We start from the raw sequence: 22,936 nt of genomic DNA, 5'->3' as shown, positions 1-22,936 counted from the left end.
AGGTTAAGTGGGCAAGAAGGTGGCAGATGGAGTATAAAGTGGGGAAATGTGAGGTTATTCACTTCGGTAGGAAGAATAGAAAAACAGAATATTTTTTAAATGGTGAGAAACTATTAAATGTTTGTGTTCAGATGGATTTGGGTGTCCAAGTACAAGAAACACAAAACGTTAACATGCAAGTACAGCAAGCAATTAGGAAGGCAAATGGCAAGTTGGCCTTTATTGCAAAGGGAATGGAGTACAAGAATAAGGAAGTCTTACTACAATTGTCCAGGGCTTTGGTGAGACCTCACCTGGAGTATTGCGTACAGTTTTGGTCTCCTTATCTAAGGAAGGATATACTCGCCTTAGAGGCGGTGCAACGAAGGTTCACTAGGTTGGTTCCTAGGATAATCCTCTCCGCCCATGAGAGATTGAGTGGATTGGCCTATATTCTCTGGTGTTTAGAAGAATGAGAAGTGATCGCATTGAAACATACAAGATTCTGAGGGGGCTTGACAGGGTAGATGCTGAGAGGTTGTTTCCCCAGGCTGGACAGTCTAGAACTAGGGGACATAGTCTCAGGATAAGGGGTCAGCCATTTAGGACTGAGATGAGGAGGAATTTTCTTCATTGAGGATTGTGAATCTTTTGGAATTCTCTACCCGAGAGGGCTGTATACTGAGTCATTAAGTTTATTGAAGGTTGAGACGGATGGACATTGAATGGCGGAGCAGGCGCAGAGGCATATGGCCTACCCCTACCCCTATGTTCCTATGAAAGGTGGTGATGGAGTGAAGAGGGAAAGGCAATGTCCTCCAGGGAGTCAATGATCTGGGAGTACCAACATAAAACTGTCAATGAGAACAAGGTGAGGCTAGGATAAATGTCTGCCTACAGTGGGCTGTTGGAGCAGGGAATGCTTTGTCACAGGGAGTGGTTGAGGCAGAAACCAGTGCATTTTTAAAGGGAAAATTGGATAAATATTTGAAGCAGAAGGAGGTACAAGGGCATGGGGAGAGCACAGGGCAGTGGGATTGGGTTTGGATTTCTCTAGAAAAGAGCCACACAGACATGATGCGCTGAACAGCCTCCTTCTGTGTTGTAAACTTGTTTCAGTTATGCATGATTAGCATAATCTCTTCCAATGAATAGCAATAGTATATAGATGGCTGTCCAAAGTCATTGCACTGATGCATTTCCTAAAGTAGAGAGAGGGTGTGACAAAAATAAAGTTTATTTTTTGTCTAGTTGTGGCTTGCTGGCTGTCCCATTACATATAGAGTTTAAACATCAGCTGCAATTAAATTCCATATCTCTAGCCTGATTCAATTAGAAATGTTGCAAAGTTTTCTCATTTGTCTCCAAGGTTATAGGCTTGAGAGGAACCAAGCCACATCTTTCAAACACATACACTGCTGTGCGATTGGTTGAGTTGTGTGTATGACTGACTGCTCCTTTTGAATTGGGTTGTCAGTTGTTTAAATGCAAGGAACCCCAGCAGCTGATTTCAGGGGTATTCAAGGAGGTTGAATTGGACAACATTGGCTTAGAACTGGATTCGTTCAAACCACTGTAGCCCCAGTGATTGTGAAAGCTGAATACACTTAAAATATTTACAGCCTTTGCAGAGACTGCAACAATTTTAGCTGCAGCCCTTTAAGTGCATGTAATTTCCTGCTTTCCCATTTGGTGAACTCTCAATGCCAGTACCAGGCCCAATAGGGACCTAGAGCTTGCCTTCAATAAATGACTTGGAATTGTCAGTAATAAAAATCACTTGCTAGTTCTCTGTTATTACTGATATAAATCCATTTGCAATCATGAACTACATCCTCATCAAAAGCAAAATACTGCGGATGCTGGAAATCTGAAATAAAAACAAAATGCTGGAAGTACTCAGCAGGTTAGGCAGCATCTGTGGAGAAAGAAAGTTAATGTGCTGAGTATTTCCAGCATTTTCTGTTTTTATTTCCTCATCTCTAATGCTCTCCCTATTTTTGTATGAGCAAATTTAGCAAGTTTTCAATTGGTATCTGGATCATGATCATTTACATAAATGGGTGTTGAAACACTGACTCCTGATATTGCACGTAACACCTCCTCTATGTTTGACACTACATCTCTTATCAGGACGCTTTGTCAGGGTAATTCTGTGATCCCATTCTTCAAGCCTTTAAAAATCTAATTTTCTTTTAAATTTGAAGATGATTCAGACCTTCTCTCGCTGTATCCTGTGTTCAGAGGATGAAGTGGACCTTGATGAATTGCTAGCTGCTAGACTTGTCAGTTTTATGATGGATCATTACCAAGATATCATGAGAGTTCCTGACCATCTGCAAAGTGCGGTAGAGGAACATTTAGCCCACCTCCGAAGAGTTCAGGTACTTTTAAAGAGCTTTTGATTTAAGACCAAGTGTGAAGCAGCAATATCTTTTCAGTTGAGAGGAATAATATTGGAAAACAACATGCAATCTGACCACCTTCTGCAATAACTTTAAAATCTGTAGAACTTTGTGCTTATAGCCTCAAAGATTAAAAATTCATCAGACAAGGTTCTTGAACTTAGTTGTAAATATTTTTTTCTTTCTTCCCACCCAGATAAAGTATGCAGGTGCTGACGCTGATGCCACGCTGGCTTCCTACACTTTTTGTCATCAGATCAGTACTGAAGATTTTAAAGAACAGCAGAGAAGCTCCCAAACTGCAATTGCAGCACTGCTGGAAGAAATAATAATGGATAGAAGCATGTCTATCAAAGAGAAGAAGAAGAAATTAAAGCAGGTAGAACCATTTGAAAGCTCATCCTGTCATATTCATTTTAGAACATTAAAATATTTTTAATACAGAATAAATGTAGAGATTTTTTGACCTAAAGATGACTTACTATGGGGCATTTTTCCTTCATTGAGTACCCCTCGCATACAGTAGGATTAAAGCCTGACTTGATTGGTTCTGGGAAAGCAGTGTGTCTAGTGCACAAATATGACTACGTTGCAGATAGGCTGTGTTCTGCACGAGGTCATCTCCTCCCGTGTTGTATAAAGCCTCAGAATCTGAGTCATTGCACCAGTAAAAAGTTTCCATTTTCTGCTCCTCACATTGCACCTTTTTCTGATCTTTATTTTCTTGCCTCTCTAGCCCAGTGGTACTGAATTTAACTAGCATAACTGCTGCTGCTCCAGCTGTAATTGGCTAACTCAACTGAGACTAGAGATCAAACCTGGAATGTTCCTGGTCCACATGGCTCATCATGTCATGTGGTACATTTATCCACTGAGCTTTTGGGCTTAATACTCAATTTTTGAATTGGTGGGGGGGGGGTGGGTGGGGAGCAATCAACTGGTTGTCTAACACAGTTTGAAAATCATCACCATATTTAAGAGTCTGTGATCCATCTACACCTGTAGAATTTCTGAATACATAGGGAAGCACTCTACTTACCCAAGTCCAGAGAGCTTGAGACAGCCAACTGCGTGCAGGAGTACTGCTGGAGTTTAACTGTCGAAAATCGCACAGCTTATCATGAGAGATTTGGTAAGCTTCCCCAGTTAGGACCACTACACCTATTATGGCATTTATTTGCAGGATTATCTGGAGCCAAGAAGAATCCAAGTTCCTATTGACTGGTCTTCTCTTCCATTTTCCATTGGTGAGCCAGGTTGTCTAGCCAATCATCTGGACTGCTGCAGCCCTGACTGGTTCATGTGTCCACCAGAGGGTTGATTTGGTTCTGAACTTCCATAGCTGGGTATATCATTTTGGAACCATCTCAATCTCTACCCACCCCCTCCACCATTTCCCCTGGAAGATGTTCACTAGTCAGTTAAGGCAGCCAACACAGGTTTGAGTACTCACTAGGTGGCAGCAGGTACTAGGAGCTACTGACAAGTGACATGGTGAGCATAACCAACAAAATGTGTAAGTGCAATGCCACCATTCTCCTAACCAGAGTGGGGGCACAAATCATACCCCATGGAACGGTGATCCCAGCATTTGAAGAGCTTCAAAGATAGCTGCTTGACTATCTGCAACCCAGTCATGGTAGGCACCAAGCCCGAGATATATATTTTTTTCATTCGTTCATGGGATGTGGGTGTCGCTGGCGAGGCCGGCATTTATTGCCCATCCCTAATTGCCCTTGAGAAGATGGTGGTGAGCTGCCGCCTTGAACCGCTGCAGTCCGTAGTGAAGGTTCTCCCACAGTGCTGTTAGGAAGGGAGTTCCAGGATTTTGACCCAGCGACGACGAAGGAACGGCGATATATTTCCAAGTCGGGATGATGTGTGACTTGGAGGGGAACGTGCAGGTGGTATTGTTCCCATGTGCCTGCTGCTCTTGTCCTTCTAGGTGGTAGAGGTTGCGGGTTTGGGAGGTGCTGTCGAAGAAGCCTTGGCGAGTTGCTGCAGTGCATCCTGTGGATGGTACGCACTGCAGCCACTGTGCACCGGTGGTGAAGGGAGTGAATGTTTAGGGTGGTGGATGGGGTGCCAATCAAGCGGGCTGCTTTGTCCTGGGTGTTGTTGGAGCTGCACTCATCCAGGCAAATGGAGAGTATTCCATCACACTCCTGACTTGTGCCTTGTAGATGGTGGAAAGGCTTTGGGAAGTCAGGAGGTGAGCCACTCGCCGCAGAATACCCAGCCTTTGACCTGCTCTTGTAGCTACAGTATTTATATGGCTGGTCCAGTTGAGTTTCTGGTCAATGGTGACCCCCAGGATGTTGATGGGGAATTCGGCGATGGTAATGCCATTGAATGTCAAGGGGAAGTGATTAGACTCTCTCTTGTTGGAGATGTTACTTGTCTGGTGCGAATGTTACTTGCCACTTTGCAGCCCAAGCCTGGATGTTGTCCAGGTCTTGCTGCATGCGGGCTCGGACTGCTTCATTATTTGCGAATGGAACTGAACACTGTGCGATCATCAGCGAACATCCCCATTTCTGACCTTATGATGGAGGGAAGGTCATTGATGAAGCTGCTGAAGATGGTTGGGCCAAAGACACTGCTCTGAGGAACTCCTGCAGCAATGCCGTGGGACTGAGATGATTGTCCTCCAACAATCACTACCATCTTCCTTTGTGCTAGGTATGACTCCAGCCACTGGAGAGTTTTCCCCCTGATTCCCATTGACTTCAATTTTACTAGGGCTCCTTGGTGCCACACTCGGTCAAATGCTGCCTTGATGTCAAGGGCAGTCACTCTCACCTCTGGAATTCAGCTCCTTTTTGTCCACTTTTGGACCAAGGCTGTAATGTGGTCTGGAGCCGAGTGGTCCTGGCAGAACCCAAACTGAGCATTGGTGAGCAGGTTATTGGAGAGTAAGTGCCGCTTGATAGCACTGTCGACAACACCTTCCATCACTTTGCTGATGATTGAGAGTAGACTGATGGGGCGGTAATTGGCCGGATTGGATTTGTCCTGCTTTTTGTGGACAGGACATACCTGGGCAATTTTCCACATTGTCGGGTAGATGCCAGTGTTGTAGCTGTACTGGAACAGCTTGGCTAGAGGCGCAGCTAGTTCTGGAGCACAAGCCTTCAGCACTACAGCCGAGATGTTGTAGGGGCCCATAGCCTTTGCTGTATCCAGTGCACTCAGCCGTTTCTTGATATCACGTGGAGTGAATTGAATTGGCTGAAGACTGGCTTCTGTGATGGTGGGGATATTGGGAGGAGGTCGAGATGGATCATCCACTCGGCACTTCTGGCTGAAGATGGTTGCAAACGCTTTGTATCTGTTCCCTATAATACTTAGAATAGGGAATAGATAAATTCCACAATACCAATCCACCCAATAGCTCTGTCATCCATTAGAATTCCACTAATTCTTTGTAGTAACAGCAAGGTCTTGCAGTCACAAGTGGCCTGGAGGGTAACAAGGTGGCAATTTATTTTTGTGTTTTTAGTGAAAGAGAGGAGAGCTGCAAATTGCTTGTAGTGTGTATGAATATCAATTCTTTACGCTTTAATTTGTAAAGCAATGCAGTATTGGTTTAGTATAACTTAGTCCTTTTAAACTATTTCTCTTTTTTTTCAGTTTCAGAAGTCCTACCCTGATATTTACAAAAAACGTTTTCCAACAACTGAAAGCGAGGCAGTGCTGTTCCCTGAAAAACCAAAGCTCAAACCACAGCTCATGTTTTTCACGATGAAGAAATCATTCCAGCCATTTTATAGAACCAGGAGTTTCAGGATGTAAAATCTTGTAGTTGAGGAAAGCTGCTGCTACTGTGAAACCTTCTCGGTTACTGTCCTCAGTTTTTAATTCTGTCAATGGAGTTTGGGGATCCTCTGCTAAAAATGTTACTTTGGATAACGTCTAGTGATTTTAGTAGAATTCTCTAGGCCCTGTTACTTGATGGCTATGAATAACTGAGTCTGAAATTTGGGAGAAGCCATTCACTTTATAAGTCTATTCATTGGATACTGTATATAAAAAGTTTCAATTTGATTCATAACCGTAAAGTGTTAAAAGTCAAACTGTTTGACAGAGCAGTATTATGCATCTAACTATTGATGAGATACTGTAAGCAAACAATATTGGCACATTTTGGGCCCTATTTTCTTAGTTAATTTTTATGCTGACTTAGTCCCAGTTAAATCGCAGACTTGATGTTTCTTTTGAGGGTACGGTAGCCTACCAGTTCTGGTACTAGATGAGCAACGTAGAGGTCATGAATTCAAATCCCACACTGGCAAGTTGTGAAATTGAATTCAGGAATCTGGCAATTTGTGGGCTGGCACCAGAAATATATGAAAACTGCTGGATTGTCATTATTTTTTAAAAAAACACTTGTTCACTAATGTCCTTCAGGGAAGCCCAGTCTGGCCAATATATGACTCCAGTCGCACACTAGGTGGTTGACTCCTAATATCTTCAGGGCAACTAGGGATGGGCAATAAAAGCTGTCTTGCCATTATCGCACACATTGAGGAAGTTAAAATCAGTATTAATACCAATTCACTTTTTCAGTATGTGCTGAACTTGATGCGAAACATTTGTAGCACGTGGACTAAAAGCGTCAACTGTTCCTATTACTGGCGCAGAGGCAAGTAAATTAAGACACTATATTTTCTTGTGAAATTTAGCTTTTATGCCACTTATGCTATAAATCACATTTTGGACCAGGTTGAATTTAATACTGAACTAAAATCTCTTGGTTTAACAGTGAGGCTGGAAGTGGAGTAATGACTGAACTATATTATGTTCACACCTGAATTGGAGTGGTACCATTAATAGTAAATTAAAACCCCATCAATCCAAAATAATGGATGCAGTCACTGCAACAAAATGTACTTTTTTTTTATACAACACATAATGAAAACTCTCTTAAGAGCGTAACAACAGACACTCTGAAAATAGGGCTGTAGTTTTTTATTTTCTTGCAAACATCAGTTTCCATTAGCCCTCAATGGAAGTATAAAGGTTAGCACAGTCCTGTTGGAAAACAATTAGTTTGAACTTTCTTTTCCTCTTACTCCTCCTACCTTACCACACACTACCGCCCAATCCATGCTCCCAGCAGGGAACCACTTTGCAGGTGCACAACACATGATTTACGAGCTATTAGCAGTAACGTACAGAAAATAATCAGCTGTGCTCCTGCAACGCACTCCCTTAAGCATGAAAACGGCCCAACACCTTTCGAGTAACAAGACTGGCTGATGACTTGCTCCTAATCTGCCAATGCAGCTACCATGAGGTGCAAGATAGTAGTGTGAATTGACTTACTTTTTTAATTCTTTTCCCATGCTTTTCTCCTCCCCTTTGGAGAGGCATCTACTCTTGATAGTCTGGCTGACATTGGGAATTTACGGTGTGGGGAAACTACAGTATGAAAGGACCTACATACTGTGTATTAGTGCACCACTGTGCTATGCCACTAGGTGACTATCTTACTGTTCCGACTATTTTTCTTGGTATAGGGATTACTACCAGTGCACTTCTAATATTGGCCCAATATGTTTCTTTTCCCTCCCTCCTTGTCGCAATGTACTGAGCAGGCCATAAAGGTTTCACCTCAGATGGACTAGGGAGCCCACGCACAGTAGTTAAATGATTTTAGCTTTCAATATAAATAAGGGACTGTATGAAAATGACTATCTAGTTGACTTAGTATTTTGTAGATTTTGCACAGTTGAAAACATTTACTGTATGAGTTTTTTTTACTTTCAACAAGTCAATCTAATTTGTTAAATGCATTTGAGGCTGCTGCCTAAGTGCTGCCATCTACTGTAGTCAGTCTCAATCACTGAATACACTTTGTTGTATTGTTACATTTTTGTGTTCAAATGCTACATGTATCAACTTTTTTATTGCCTCAAGTAGCTTACATGAAGTGTGTACTCTATTTGGACACTTCATTTTTGTAAAATATGAATTGCAAATCTTGTTTTTTGTCTGATGTTTTGTTTCATCTTCTTTGTACCATTCCTTAGCTATGAGGTAGCATGGTAACCTACTTCCAAACCTCTGCCAATGATGTTCTTGAGACCACTGCTGGACAGCGTGCAAGAGTATTCTGGTTTAAGCTGGCTGCTTTTTTAAAAATCTCCTTCATGCTGATGGAGTGTTTTCCTCCTGTTGAGGTTGGCAACTTACCTGCAATTGTGAACCATGCATCCTACCACTTGGTGGCAAAGGAATGACTGTAACTGTAATCTCTGAAACAGTAAATGCACAGTTGTGGTAAAATAGTACAAATGTTAATGAAAAATTGTGTACTACATCTACTGTTGCTTTTCTGATAAAATTACTGAAAACTATTTTGCCTTCAATAAAGTAATTGAAAATAATTCATTTGTTCGTTTTCCATTGAATAATTTACCAAATCTGCACAACCTGTGAACCCTGCATATTATTTTGTAAATGAATTACCATAGACTTTAAGTTGTCTGGAGCCTTTGCTGTTGAAATAATTACAAATAGTGCATTTTTTCCCCTTTTTAAAAAATTTAATTTTTTTTCCATTCTTCCTTGAAGGAACTGACACCTTGTTGGTGTGCAGTTCACCTGTGAGCCTAGACAGTATATGTCGACCGATTAATTGACCACAAAGGGTATCACAGCTGAGCCCATCCTATCCTCCGACATGCAAATATGTGAGATTTCCAGCACTGGCCACTGGACAGCCATCAGGATTTGGAACCCTGGCTGATTTCTCCACCACCCCCCCCCCCACTTACTACAGCTTCCCAATTGCTAACAAAAACAAAAAATGCTGGAGACACGCACCAAATCAGGCAGCATCCATCGGAAAAATACATTCAGTTCATTTTTTTGGGTATAAACATTTTTTCTCAGAATTGAAAGATATTACAGATGAACCGCATTTAAAAGAAACAGAATGGGGGGAAAATGCACATAACGACATAGAATGACCTGCAAAGTGCTACCGTGGACATCAGGAAACAAGGAAATCAGAAGTGATGTGAACAGGAGATGAGGCATAATGAGAAAAATAGAGGAGCTAAAAGGGGATAGGTAAGTGGAATGTGAAGTATGAAAAACTAGCAAAGTGGATCAGCGCAGTTGGTGGGTCCCCACCCCAGAAATGCTGGTACATGCATCCCACATTGCCATCACCTGCTGCTGGATAGAAAATGGCAACTATAGTTAAGATATAAAGTTGTTAAAGTCTTCACTAAAGAGGAGGATGCTGCCAATGTCACCATAAAGGAGGAGGTAGAGAAACTGGATAGGATAAAAATAGATAAAGGGGGGGGGGGTACATAAAAGATTGGCAGTGCTCAAAGTAGAAAAGTCACCTGGTCCAGTTGGGATGCAACCTCGGTTACTGAGAGAAATCGGGGTAGAGATAGCGGAGGCTCTGGCCGCAATCTTCCAATGCTCCTTAGATATGGGAGTGGTGCCAGAGGATTGCAAATGTTACTCCCCTGTTCAAAAACGGGGAGAGCGATTTAAACCCAGCAACTACAGGCCAGTCGGGATAATTTCGGTGATGGGGAAACTTTGAGACAATAATCTGGGACAAAATTAATCGGCACTTGGAAAAATAAATGATAGGCAGCATAGATTTGTTAAAGGCAAATTGTGTTTGACTAACTTGACTGAGTTCTTTGATGTAACAGAGAGTGTTGATATTAGTGCAGTTGATGTGTATATGGACTTTCAAAAGGTGTTTGGTAAAATACCACATAATAGATGTTAGCAAAATTGAAAACCACGGGATTAAAGGGACAGTGGCAGCGTGGATACGAAATTGGCTAGGGGACAGAAAGCAGAGTAGTGGTGAACGGTTGTTTTTCAGACTGGAGGGAAGTATACAGTGATGTCCCCCAGGGGTCGGTGTTGGGACCACTGCTCTTTTTGATATATATTAATGACCTGGACTTGGGTGTACAGGGTATAATTTCAAAATTTGCAGACGATACGAAGCTTGGAAATGTAGTAAACAGTGAGGAGGATAGTAGCAGATTTCAGGAGCACATGGACTGGTGAAATGGGCAGATGTGTGGCAGATGAAATTCAATGCAGAGACGTGTCAATTGATGCATTTTGGAAGGAAGAATGAGGAGAGGCAACGTAAACTAAATGGTACAATTCTAAAGAGGATGTAGAACAATATGCAAACATGTACCTGGGGGGGTATACGTACACAAATCTTTGAAGGTGGCAGGACAAGTTGAGAAGGCTGTTAAAAAGCATATGGGATCATTGGCTTTATAAACAGGCTGAGTACAAAAGCAAGAATGTTACGCTAAGCCTTTATATACCACTGATTAAGCCCAGTTTGGAGTATTGTGTCCAATCCTGGGCACTGCACTTTAGGAAGGATGTCAAGGCCTTGGAGAGGGTGCAGAGGAGATTTACCAGACTGGTACCAGGGATGCAGGACTTCAGTTATGTGAAGAGACTAGAGAAGCTGGGGCTTTCTCCTTAGAGCAGAGAAGATTAAGGGGAGATTTCATAGAGATGTTCAAGGTCATGAAGGGTTTTGATAGAGTAAATAAAGAGACACTGTTCCCAGTGGCAGAAGGTCAGTAACCAAAGGACAGAGATTTAAGGTAATTGGCAAAAGAACCAGAGGTGAGATGAGATTTTTTACACGAGTTGTTATGATCTGGATTGCACTCCTGAAAGGGTGGTGGTAGAAACAGATTCAATAATAACTTTCAAAATGAAATTGGATAAATACTTGAAGGGGAAAATTTTGCAAGACTATGGGGAAAAGGCAGGAGAGTGGGACTAATTGGATAGCTCTTTCAAAGAGTTGGCACAGGCAAGATGGGCTGAATGGCCTCCTTCTGTGTGGTATGATTCTAAGTCAATATTAGAGCAAGTGGGCTGCAAAATGCCTAGTAAAAAGATGAGGTGCTGTTCTTTGAGCTTCATTGGAACAGTGTAGAAGGCCAAAGAGAGGTCAGAATGGGAGTGCAGTGGGGAACTGAAGTGGCACACAACAGGGAGTTGCAGACAACAGAAGAGTAAGACCAATCACTTACTCTGCACTTGGTCTCTCCAGTGTAGAGGAGACTGCACTGTTGGCTGTGAATACAGTACACTAGGTTGGAAGAAGTACATGCAAATTGCTGTCTCACCTGGAAGGAGTGTTTGGGGTCCTGGACAAATTCCCAATTGCTACTCTGGCTAAAATCAGTTCATTCAACACAGATCAGGAATTGAATTTGGTGGCTTTCTGGTCCATATGGCTTGTTGCAAGGGGGACTTGTGCATGCATGGACTGAGAAAATAATTGGGCTTGGCTGTGATGCTCCTCTAATCACAGTCTGCAGACACTCACTATCTACGCCCACACATTAAAAAATGTTCATTTGACTTACCAAGAGCAGCTAGCACCTGTAGAATCGAGCAGTAGGGAATAGTTCAGGAGAGGGAGAATGTTTGCAGAAAAGTAGAGAAAAGTGTTTTTATCACTTTTACCAAAATAACCATTCATTTTAAAAGTACAACACTATCACATTGTTGAACTTTATGAATTTTGAATGCACAAGCAAAGAAGTTGCATTTATATGGCACCTTATGTTTTGGGATGCCCCAAAGTGCTTCACATCCAGTGAGTCACTTTTTAAAATGTAATTGTGAAATGTAGAGGGTTTAAATAAAAAGGAAAGCAACACAAAGAAACCCAACAATTCACTATAATCAGAATTGACCGAAAAAACCTTAAGTGTGCAGTGACAAGCATCTGGCTTGTTTGCTTGAGTGGTTGTAGTGCTTGTCTGGAGGGTGAATATTGAATACCAAAAGCCAGAAATCACCTGGTAATTGAGAAAATTGTGTTTTTTTTAACAGCTCGCAGCAGTTATAATTTCTGGGTGAAAAGGTGGTAGCAGCTGTTCATTGAACAGCATAAAAAAATCAGTGACAAAGTCTTCAGGACATTGAACCTATTGGTTCAAATAAATATTAGCACTCAATTAAACACTTTTTGTTCTTCATTGAATTGATAACCTAACAACATACCAGAAGCAAGCCTATGATAAAAGTATTTATCTATACATTTTGTTATACATGGAATTTATGGGCTTCTAGAGATGAATATGTACTAGATAAAACTTTATTTATTGGCTGTTAAAATATGTTACCTCCTGTGTGCTTAATTTATTCTTATAAGTTAGGTGATCCAAATAATTTACTCAAGAGGGATGTTACTGGATCTAATTTATTTAATGCCATCTGCACCTGATAATGGAAACTGTAAGCAATTTTTTCCTGTTCAGTATTTATCCAATTCCCTTTTGAAAGTTACTATTGAATCTGCCTCCACTACCCTTTCAGGCAGTGCATTCCAGATCATAACAATTCGCTGCGTAAAAAAAAATTCTCATCTCTCCTCTAGTTCTTTTCCCAATTATCTTAAATCTGTGTCCTCTGGTTACCAACCCTCCTGCCAGTGGAAACAATTCCTCCTTATTTACTCTATCGAAACCCCTTGTAATTTTGATCTTTTAAATAAAATACTAATTCTAACTTATTTAGATTTATGTGCAGAGTGTATCTAAATCAGTAAGATATAGTGTTGTAACTTTTATTAATTCTCAATTTACTTCTTTAAGTTGGATTTAGTTGTCTAGATTTTCTGCTGTCAGCTGTTGTGGCATAAGTCAAGCAGTGGTAGTGAACAGTGGTGGGAGTTCTGTCCCACTGGAACTTTGCCCTCTTTGCCCCGTGACACAATTTCAAGGAGTTGGGGGCCACCGGTTTAGGTAGCATGTACCTCAAATAGGTGGGCCATTCACTTAAATATTACTTTTGAGGGCAGAAATTTCCTACCATTAAATCACAGTAAATCACTACCATGTAAAATGGGCAACTAAGCTGCTGCCCCTAGGGGCAGTGCCACATTCAGCCTCACCAGTCCGACCCCTCAAATGAGAGAAGATACATCAGAAAGCAGACAGAACCAGGCAGTCACCATGACAGCGGATGTGGTGCCACCAGAGATATCTCATGACCACACACAAGGAGGTAAAGGGCCACCTCAAACCCAAGAGGTTTCCATTAACTCGCAGCAGCCAACTACCTCACTTATTGCTGTCACTGGGGAAACATCTGTGTGCACACAAACATACACTAGCACCCAGGGAAGCACCAGGGTAAAATATACTGAGCATGCGTAAGAAAAAAATTAGGTTTAATTTCTTGCCACTTTGACTGGACAGTTTATTTCTGCTGGTGTGAACTAAGGTGCCAGCAAATACCCTCTTTCATCTTGTACCTTTAAAGCATGAAATACAATGATAGGAACATTTGCAAAGCAACCCCAGCATTAAGGTAACAAGCACTACACTCTGCTACTAGTTAGATGCCATGGCACACCTGAGATCCCCTCTTCTTCAAGGATCTTTTTGTTCTGTTAAACTCTTGAAAAGATTTTTTTAATGGTGGGTTTCTCTTTGATATTGGAAACTGTTTCAGATGCTTGGCTACTAACATAAACATTTCCTCCATGTTCTGACCTGAAAAACTGGGCAAATTCTATTAAAAATAACCTTAGTAATTGTATAGTTACAATCCAACCAAAATAGTCCTTTTAAAATGTATCCTACTCATGCATCTTTCTTTAACACCTGATCTACAAGGATGGTAGTAACACTCAAAGAACTGGATATTGAACGAGGCAGGATGCATGCTAAATAGCTCCCACTTAGAATGGCCAGGAGTAAATGACATGGGAATTCAGCCCAAGCGGAAGAATGAAACAGGAATGTATCCAGTGGGGACTGTGAAGAGCAATGGCTGCTAAATGTCCTGACCTACATGCCTAACTCTCACTGGCAGCACTGATAACAACGGTTAAATATTTAATTTTCTGGCCGCAAAAAATTCTTTTTACAGTCTCCCTACAAATGCAGAATCCTTTTTCACAATTATTTAGTTTACTCTGAATTGAATATAGTGAATTAAAATCATGCTTTTAAAATAATATTGATTTTTAAAAGTTTGGGTTATAATCTATCTTAATTGATTTAATTGCTTCAGTATGGGGATGTGGAAAAGACATGGGTGGAGGTGGAAGCTAATTAGTTCATGGTTGGATGATAATTGAAATTTTGAATAACGTACTTTTGAAATGTTTGTGTTGCAATTCATCAGTTGTCAACTAGAATGAAATCTTATGCAACATATATTGCCTTCTAACCCATAAAAAAAATAACATTTTAATATCAACCAAGGTGAAATGTGGAAAATATTCTACTTTATCGTGACCATTTATTTCACATATACAGGATCAAACAACTCTGGTGTCGGCACCACTCTCTCCATAGCAACTCCTTTAGAAAAGGCTGCAAGTTCTTGTGATCCCTATCTCCCGTAAAGCTCTCCCTGCTCTGCTTTACATACTTTTCCTAACTGTATCATTGTAATAAAGATAGGGTATGTTATTTCCCTCCAACATGCAATGAAATAAAATCAATGTTACTGCAGTTCAAATAATGTGATGAAACAGCACTTCAGTTCTAATCACATGAGAGCACCTCACCCTCTCCTCCTCTTGCACATAAAAAGTCTGGGAAACTACTTCCACTGTTCCACTGCTGATGTAATCAGTGTTCCCATACTATAATCAGACGCTTCCTGTTTGCTACCATTTTTGCCTTTGGTTTCCTGCATAATTACGAGCATGACCACTCCAAGAGAAATCTTGGCTGTAATCTAACGGTTTATGCATTTCTCTTCATATCCGCACAGCCATGTGTCTCCAGAAAATATTTTGATGAGAAAAGTATTTAAAATAAACACAAGCTGTGATATTCCCTATAACGTGCAGTGAAGTAAATCTGGAAGCTACTGCTGTTCAAATCACACAATAAAATATCATTCTGTTCAAGACGCACAATTCAATTACTGGAGCTACTTGGTCAAGACACAATCATTGGCAAACACAGAAACTGTGGCTCATTGGGTAAATTCACCATCTGACAAGATACTAAGCCATATAGAAGTCCTAAATTTAACCCTGCCTGTGCGGCGGGAACAGGGCGGGCGGGTAGTTAAAATGGAGGGCAGCCGCTTTTTGCCCCGTTCCCACCCGCCACCATGTTTTTGGTTGCAGTAAAGGCACCTGCCATGGGCAGGCATGAGCCTCATTAAAATGTAAAAATTGTGTTCCAATGACATCATTTGGACCCTGATGTGATTTTAACTCAAATTGCCAAACCTGCCAGAGAAACCTGGTGGGATTGGTGTGTCAGAGCCACGGAAGCTGGGAGGGCTGCAGCTCAGTGGATCATAGATCTTTTTGCTGGTTTTCCAAGAGAGATTCTAGTTTAAAGATCACTTCTTTCCCACTTTCTCGGTACGCTTTATCATGACGACAATGTCATGGCCCGAGTTAAAATTGGAGCTAGAGTGGAAAAGTGCCAGATTTTAGTCCCTGGTCTGTACTGAGTTAGCTCATCTCAGCTGGGGCTATGGTGAGCTGCACCAATGACATACGTGCGCACCCAGAAAACTAGTAAAAGCAAACTAACAGCTTGAAGGAAGCAGGCACAGTACAAAAACATTGACAACTCAGAAACAGCCTATGAAATAAGAAAGCAAATAATTACATTGAAAGTACAGTGGACATGGGCGTGTAACTTAACCTGTAGTTTACTCAACATTCCTTTACTCATATTGGAGGGAAAAAAAAACATAAACACAAGAAAGCCTGAAGGAGGATACAAGTGTTAAAGGCACAACCTTTATTTTCGAGGAATGTCTAAGGAAATGCCTCCCAGGAAATGGAAGGAATTCTTGCTCAATTTTGTTGAAAACTACTCTCTATTTCCTACCATGGGAATAAATAATTGTTTGTATATATTTTAAAATTGCATTCTCCCAATAGCAATTACTACAAGAAAAACGTTTCAATTATTTTTCTTGAAATTGCCTAATAGCAAACAGGTCTTTCAAACCCAGTCTTACCAACTGTAGGATCATGCCAGTCTGCAGTATTAGCAGCAAATTTAGTTGGAAAACGTTGAACTTTTACATTAAAAACAATGCATTCTGGTTAATTTTAGACAACTTTTATACTTCACAATTGATAGGTTTTTAATCCATTAACTGGAAAAATAAACATTGGGGTTTTCAACAGAGCAGTCAGTCAGATCCAACTTCCCTCAAAGCCAACTCAACAATCACTCTCCCCCTACAAGTTCCCCCCCCCGCCACTTCATTGAGATATTCTACTCCCTATGGACTCAGTTCACAGAGACACTGTAACCCATCCACCCATCTATCCAGTTTATAGATACATATCTCCTCCTTCCACCCTACAAGTTCATGCTGATATTCTTCTCCCTCTCTAACCCCCTAAACGCCACTGTTAAAGCTGTCACACTTCATCGTCCCCATTTCAAGCTAACAATCATTTTCCGTTCCTCCCCCCCGTAGTCGATGTCCAACCTTTCCTTTCTCCTCCTCGTAAAACAGGTGCAAATAGAACCTATATTGGGGTGCAATGTCCTGCGGCCCATGGATGCCTGAAAAGCGTCCGACCCGAAATTGGGGCGGGCCATTTTACAGATGTGTAAGTGGCTACCTAAAACATGAATTAACCCTTGGCATATGCTCATGAAGGGCCTAACATCTGTTTAAGGACCCTTACTTGGCTCATGGGCGATGACACCTTCCCCCTGACTGAAGCTTCCCCGCCTAGGTTTGACCAGAAAGGCCTTTCTCCAAGTTGGGATTTTTCCCTTAGATCAGCAGAAAAGTAGTCTCGAGATGGTGAAAGTTGAAGGAGCACATACATAGTGACAAACATCCAGAACCTGCATGTCAGCAAATGATTGTGCATCATGTAGCTTTAAAATGACTTGAGATGTTATGGCCTTGAAAGGCTGAGTGTGGTAATGTTTCAATTCAACATTGGATCTTGAAAGTTTGCATGAGAAGCAGAGAAAGGGCAGTAAGGTTGTGTGAGGACTTGGCATGGATGAGGAGTACATGTGGCTGTCCGTGAGATACACGGTTGGGTAGTTTTTCCTTGCCAGATTTCTTTGTGTGAATTGTTGTGTTATCTTGTCAGGTCCTACAGTGTTGAGCCTGGTTAACACATGTTGCCAGGAATGGTGCACTTCTGTCTTCTGCATTGGGGGCCCTAAAGTACCAAAGTGCTACATTACCATTCAGGGGGATTAGCACAAGTTCTTAACCTTTTCAACATAACTTCTTTCAGTGGAGAAAAATAGGTCCCACTATGCCCTTCCGACAACTTTCCATATCCTTGCCTGCTAGTTGTACATATCAATTGATCTCAATGGATAGAAAATTGGAGACACTACGCCTGCAATTTTTTGATACGCACTGTAGTACGACAAGCGAGATTTCCTGTTGCCGGTGAGCATGCAGAAAATCAACCCCACCCCCTGATAAGTCTAGTGTTTCTAGTATCGATAGTTCCCTTAGCTGAATCTCTTGACCTGTTGGGATTATACTGACACAAAATGAATCACAAACATTGATAACAATACTTGCCACTAGAGGTCCCTTGTGTGACGTGATAGAAATATTTCAGCACAACCGACCATATACATAAATATAATGGTATTTGAACCCTTTGTCATTGTGACTAATTTATTTAAAATAATGTGTCAATTATTTTGAAAAACTTACTGAAAACTTCATGAGGTCACATTGAAATTAGGTAGCTTAATTTCTACAACCTGTAATGCAAGAAAAGAAAAAAGATTGATTTTATGTACATGCATATTATCCATCTGAACTGATACTGAAGATGCATATTATACATTTAGAAAACATTCGACCGCAAAATAAGTTTTTTGGCTTTCTCTAGATATTTCCCTGGACAGTGATCTGTGCCAAAGACCACTCGTTAAGAAGTGTATGTCTTCTTTTTTTATATAATCATTCATGGGATGTGGGCGTCGCTGGCGAGGCCGGCATTTATTGCCCATCCCTAATTGCCCTTGAGAAGGTGGTGGTGAGCCACCTTCTTGAACCGCTGCAGTCCGTGTCATGAAGGTTCTCCCACAGTGCTGTTAGGAAGGGAGTTCCAAGATTTTGAAAGAACGGCGATATATTTCCAAGTCGGGGTGGTGTGTGACTTGGAGGGGAACATACAGGTGGTGTTGTTCCCATGTACCTGCTGCTCTTGTCCTTCTAGGTGGTAGAGGTCGTGGGTTTGGGAGGTGCTGTCGAAGAATCCTTGGCGAGTTGCTGCAGTGCATCCTGTGGATGGTACACACTGCAGCCACAGTGCGCCGGTGGTGAAGGGAGTGAATGTTTAGGGTGGTGGATCAAGCGGGCTGATTTGTCCTGGATGGTGTCGAGCTTCTTGAGTGTTGTTGGAGCTGCACTCATCCAGGCAAGTGGAGAATATTCCATCACACTCCTGACTTGTGCCTTGTAGAGGTGAGTCACTCGCCGCAGAATACTCAGCCTCTGACCTGCTCTTGTAGCCACAGTATTTATATGGCTGGTCCAGTTACGTTTCTGGTCAATGGTGACCCCCAGGATGTTGATGATGGGGGATTCGGCGATGGTAATGCCGTTGAATGTCAATGGGAGGTGGTTAGACTCTCTCTTGTTGGAGATGGTCATTGCCTTGCACTTATCTGGCGCGAATGTTACTTGCCACTTATGAGCCCAAGCCTGGGTGTTGTCCAGATCGTGCTGCATGCGGGCTCGGACTGCTTCATTATCTGAGGGGTTGCGAATGGAACTGAACACTGTGCAATCATCAGCGAACATCCCCATTTATGACCTTATGATGGAGGAAAGGTCATTGATGAAGCAGCTGAAGATGGTTGGGCCGAGGACACTGCCCTGAGGAACTCCTGCAGCAATGTCCTGGGGCTGAGATGATTGGCCTCCAACAACCACTACCATCTTCCTTTGTGCTAGGTATGACTCCAGCCACTGGAGAGTTTTCCCCCTGATTCCCATTGACTTCAATTTTACTAGGGCTCCTTGGTGCCACACTCGGTCAAATGTTGCCTTGATGTCAAGGGCAGTCACTCTCACCTCACCTCTGGAATTCAGCTCTTTTGTCCATGTTTGGACCAAGGCTGTAATGAGGTCTGGAGCCGAGTGGTCCTGGCGGAACCCAAACTGATCATCGGTGAGCAGGTTATTGGTGAGTAAGTGCCGCTTGATAGCACTTTCGACGACACCTTCCATCACTTTGCTGATGATTGAGAGTAGACTGATGGGGTGATAATTGGCCGGATTGGATTTGTCCTGCTTTTTGTGGACAGGGCATAACCTAGCAATTTTCCACATTGTCGGGTAGTTGCCAATGTTGTAGCTGTTATGGAACAGTTTGGCTAGAGGCGCGGCTAGTTCTGGAGCACAAGTCTTCAGCACTACAGCTGGGATGTTGTCGGGGCCCATAGCCTTTGCTGTATCCAGTGCACTCAGCCGTTTCTTGATATCACGTGGAGTGAATTGAATTGGCTGAAGACTGGCTTCTGTGATGGTGGGGATATCGGGAGGAGGCCAAGATGGATCATCCACTCGGCACTTCTGGCTGAAGATGGTTGCAAACACTTCAGCCTTGTCTTTTGCACTCACGTGCTAGACTCCGCCATTATCGAAGATGGGGATGTTTACAGAACCTCCTCCTCCCGTTAGTTTTAGTTGTCCACCACCATTCACGACTGCAGAGCTTTGATCTGATCCGTTTGTTGTGGAATCACTTAGCTCTGTCTATAGCATGTTGCTTCTGCTGTTTAGCATGCATGTAGTCCTGAGTTGTAGCTTCACCATGTTGGCACCTCATTTTTAGGTACGCCTGGTGCTGCTCCTGGCATGCTCTTCTGCACTCCGCATTGAACCAGGGTTGATCCCCTGGCTTGTTGGTAATGGTAGAGTGAGGAATATGCCGGGCCATGAGGTTACAGATTGTGCTGGAATACAATTCTGCTGCTATTGAAGGCCCACAGCGCCTCATGGATGCCCAGCTTTGAGCTGCAAGTTCTCTTCTGAATCTATCCCATTTAGCACGGTGATAATGCTACACAACACGTTGGATGGTGTCCTCAGTGCGAGGACGGGTCTTCGTCTCCACGAGGACTGTGCGGTGGTCACTCCTACCAATACTCTCATGGACAGATGCATCTGCGACAGGTAGAATGGTAAGGACGAGGTCAAGTAGGTTTTTCCCTCGTGTTGGTTCGCTCACCACCTGCCGCAGGCCCAGTCTGGCAGCTATGTCCTTCAGGACTCGGCCAGCTTGGTCAGTAGTGGTGCTACCGAGCCACCCTTGGTGATGGACATTGAAGTCCCCCACCCAGAGTACATTCTGTGCCCTTGCTACCCTTCAGTGCTTCTCAACATGGAGGAGGACTGATTCATCAGCTGAGGGAGGACAGTAGGTGGTAATCAGCAGGAGGTTTCCTTGCCTATGTTTGACCTGATGCAATGAGATTTCATGGGGTCCAGAGTCAATGTTGAGGACTCCCAGGGCCACTCCCTCCTGACTGTATATCACTGTACCGCCACCTCTGGTGGGTCTGTCCTGCCGGTGGGACAGGACATACCCAGGGATGGTGATGGAAGAGTCTTGGACTGTTGGCTGAAAGGTATGATTCTGTGAGTATGGCTATCGCTTGACTAATCTGTGGGACAGCTCTCCCAATTTTGGCACAAGTCCCCCGATGTTAGTGAGGAGGACTTTGCAGGGTTAATCTGGGCTTGGTTTGCTTTTGTCGTGTCCGGTGCCGGGTGGTCTGTCCGGTTTTATTCTTATTATGACTTTTTTAGCGAGATTTTACAACTGAGTGGCTTGTTTGGCCATTTCAGAATCAACCACATTGCTGTCGGTCTGGAGTCACATATAGGCCAGACCGGGTAAGGATGGCAGGTTTCCTTCCCTAAAGGGAAGTGAACCAGATGGTGTTTTTACAACATTCCGGTAGTTTCATGGCCACTATTACTGATACCAGTTTTTTTTTAAATTCCAGATTTTATTTAATTAATTGAATTTAAATTCCCCTGCTGCTGTGGTGGGACTTGAACTCATGACTCTGGATGATTCTCTGGCCATGCTTGGATTACTAGTCCAGTAACATAACCACTATACCACCTGCGTGACCAGCAATGATCCTTTTAAGGACCGCTAGTTAGGCTGTTCTCGTACTGGTACCAGCAGGTGGCGCTGCACACATTCCACCCGTTGGTACCTGAAAATTGCATGGGGTCCTATGTATGTCATGGGACCCTGATTTGCATCACTTAATGAGGTGCCCGGCTGAAGCAGGCGAGCACTCTGGCCACCTATTTCCAAGACCATTTGAAAATGGCAGATTGGGAGTGGGATGGGGTGGTAAGTTCAGGACATAATTTTTGGAGCAGTACCACTCCATTCCTGCAGCAGAGGCAGTGATAATTGGCCCCTGGATCTGGTAATGTAGTGTTGCCAAGGGATCAAACAGAACACCCTTGTTATCGTACTTAGCTTACTGGATCTGACAATAGTCCTCTTGCGATCTCATAGATTCCAGAAAGTGGAAGAATACGCACTAATATCAGACTATGGTTTAAACTGCGGAGCAGGTTTATTAAAAATAATCAATAGGCAGTACCAATAGACAATTTAGCCATTGCAATGTTTTCATAGAACTTTTAACTTGTGCATTCGCCTCATATAAAGAAATAACAAAGAACACAACACTTCACTAATTCTACTAATAATGCTAAACCTGGACCAAAGTCCATTCCATGAAACTTAGAAGTGGAGTCTCATCCAGCTACCTTGGAGTCTCACTGCACCACCTTCGCATTAACTGATACTGTATAAAATTAGTGAACTGGGGCACACTGCCCAGGATGTACCTATCATACCCTTTGAAGTTGAAAACTGGGATGCGATTCTGCCTGAAATGGGGTGGGATAGCAACAGAAAACAAGGCAAAATCTGGTGGTGAGACCTACTGCCACCTCACTGCCTGACCTTTCATCAGAACTGGAAGATGTTAGAGATGAACAGCTTTTAAGCAAGTACTGTTCTGATGAAAGAGGTTCTCCTACAATGCTGATAGGTAGGGAGTTCCAGGAATTTGACCCAATGATGTTGCCTGAACTGCTGAGTGTTTCCAACATTTTCTGTTTTTATTTCAGATTTCCAGCATCCGCAGTATTTTGCTTTTGTTATTGTACTTTCTTAATTGTCTCTTGAAGTTGGTTTTCAGATTGATTTGGTGGCCTAGTCTCTGATCTATACAAGACATAAGGAACATTGGTGGAACAAAGGCAGTTTCATTTTGCTCATTTCTTCTGCCAATTTTCTCTCTCCCTTTCCTCTCCTGCAGACATTGATTCCTTGGTGGGATATGGTTCCACTGGTTCAGGTCAACCCTCTGGTACTCGCCAAATGGTCATCATTGATCAATGAGCCTTGACAGTGAGTGCTGGCAGTCTATTTGGCTATAGGGGCATCACAGTTGAGCCCGATGTTATCCTCACCCATTGTTGGCACATGTGCACTTTCCTGCAGGGGTCATTAGATAGGAATCAGG

The 22,936-nt window shown here is 42.6% G+C and overlaps 1 protein-coding gene across 1 annotated transcript in view; it reads left to right on the top strand.

Moving 5' to 3' along the window:
* Positions 1-8,749, top strand: part of LOC137331187 (DEP domain-containing protein 1B-like) — a 50,150-nt gene extending 41,401 nt beyond the window's left edge. The window contains exons 9-11 of the mRNA XM_067994837.1: positions 2,187-2,363; positions 2,581-2,763; positions 6,018-8,749. Coding sequence (XP_067850938.1) covers positions 2,187-2,363; positions 2,581-2,763; positions 6,018-6,179 — 522 coding nt within the window. The 3' untranslated portion in view covers positions 6,180-8,749. The remainder of the gene's footprint in view (positions 1-2,186; positions 2,364-2,580; positions 2,764-6,017) is intronic.
* Positions 8,750-22,936: the final 14,187 nt, after the last annotated feature.

Source organism: Heptranchias perlo, chromosome 1 (genome assembly GCF_035084215.1).
Source record: "Heptranchias perlo isolate sHepPer1 chromosome 1, sHepPer1.hap1, whole genome shotgun sequence".
In the NCBI taxonomy this organism is placed as follows: Eukaryota; Metazoa; Chordata; class Chondrichthyes; order Hexanchiformes; family Hexanchidae; genus Heptranchias; species Heptranchias perlo.
The sequence above is the reverse complement of the archived record's forward strand: the minus strand, read 5'-3'. Positions and strand labels throughout refer to the sequence as shown.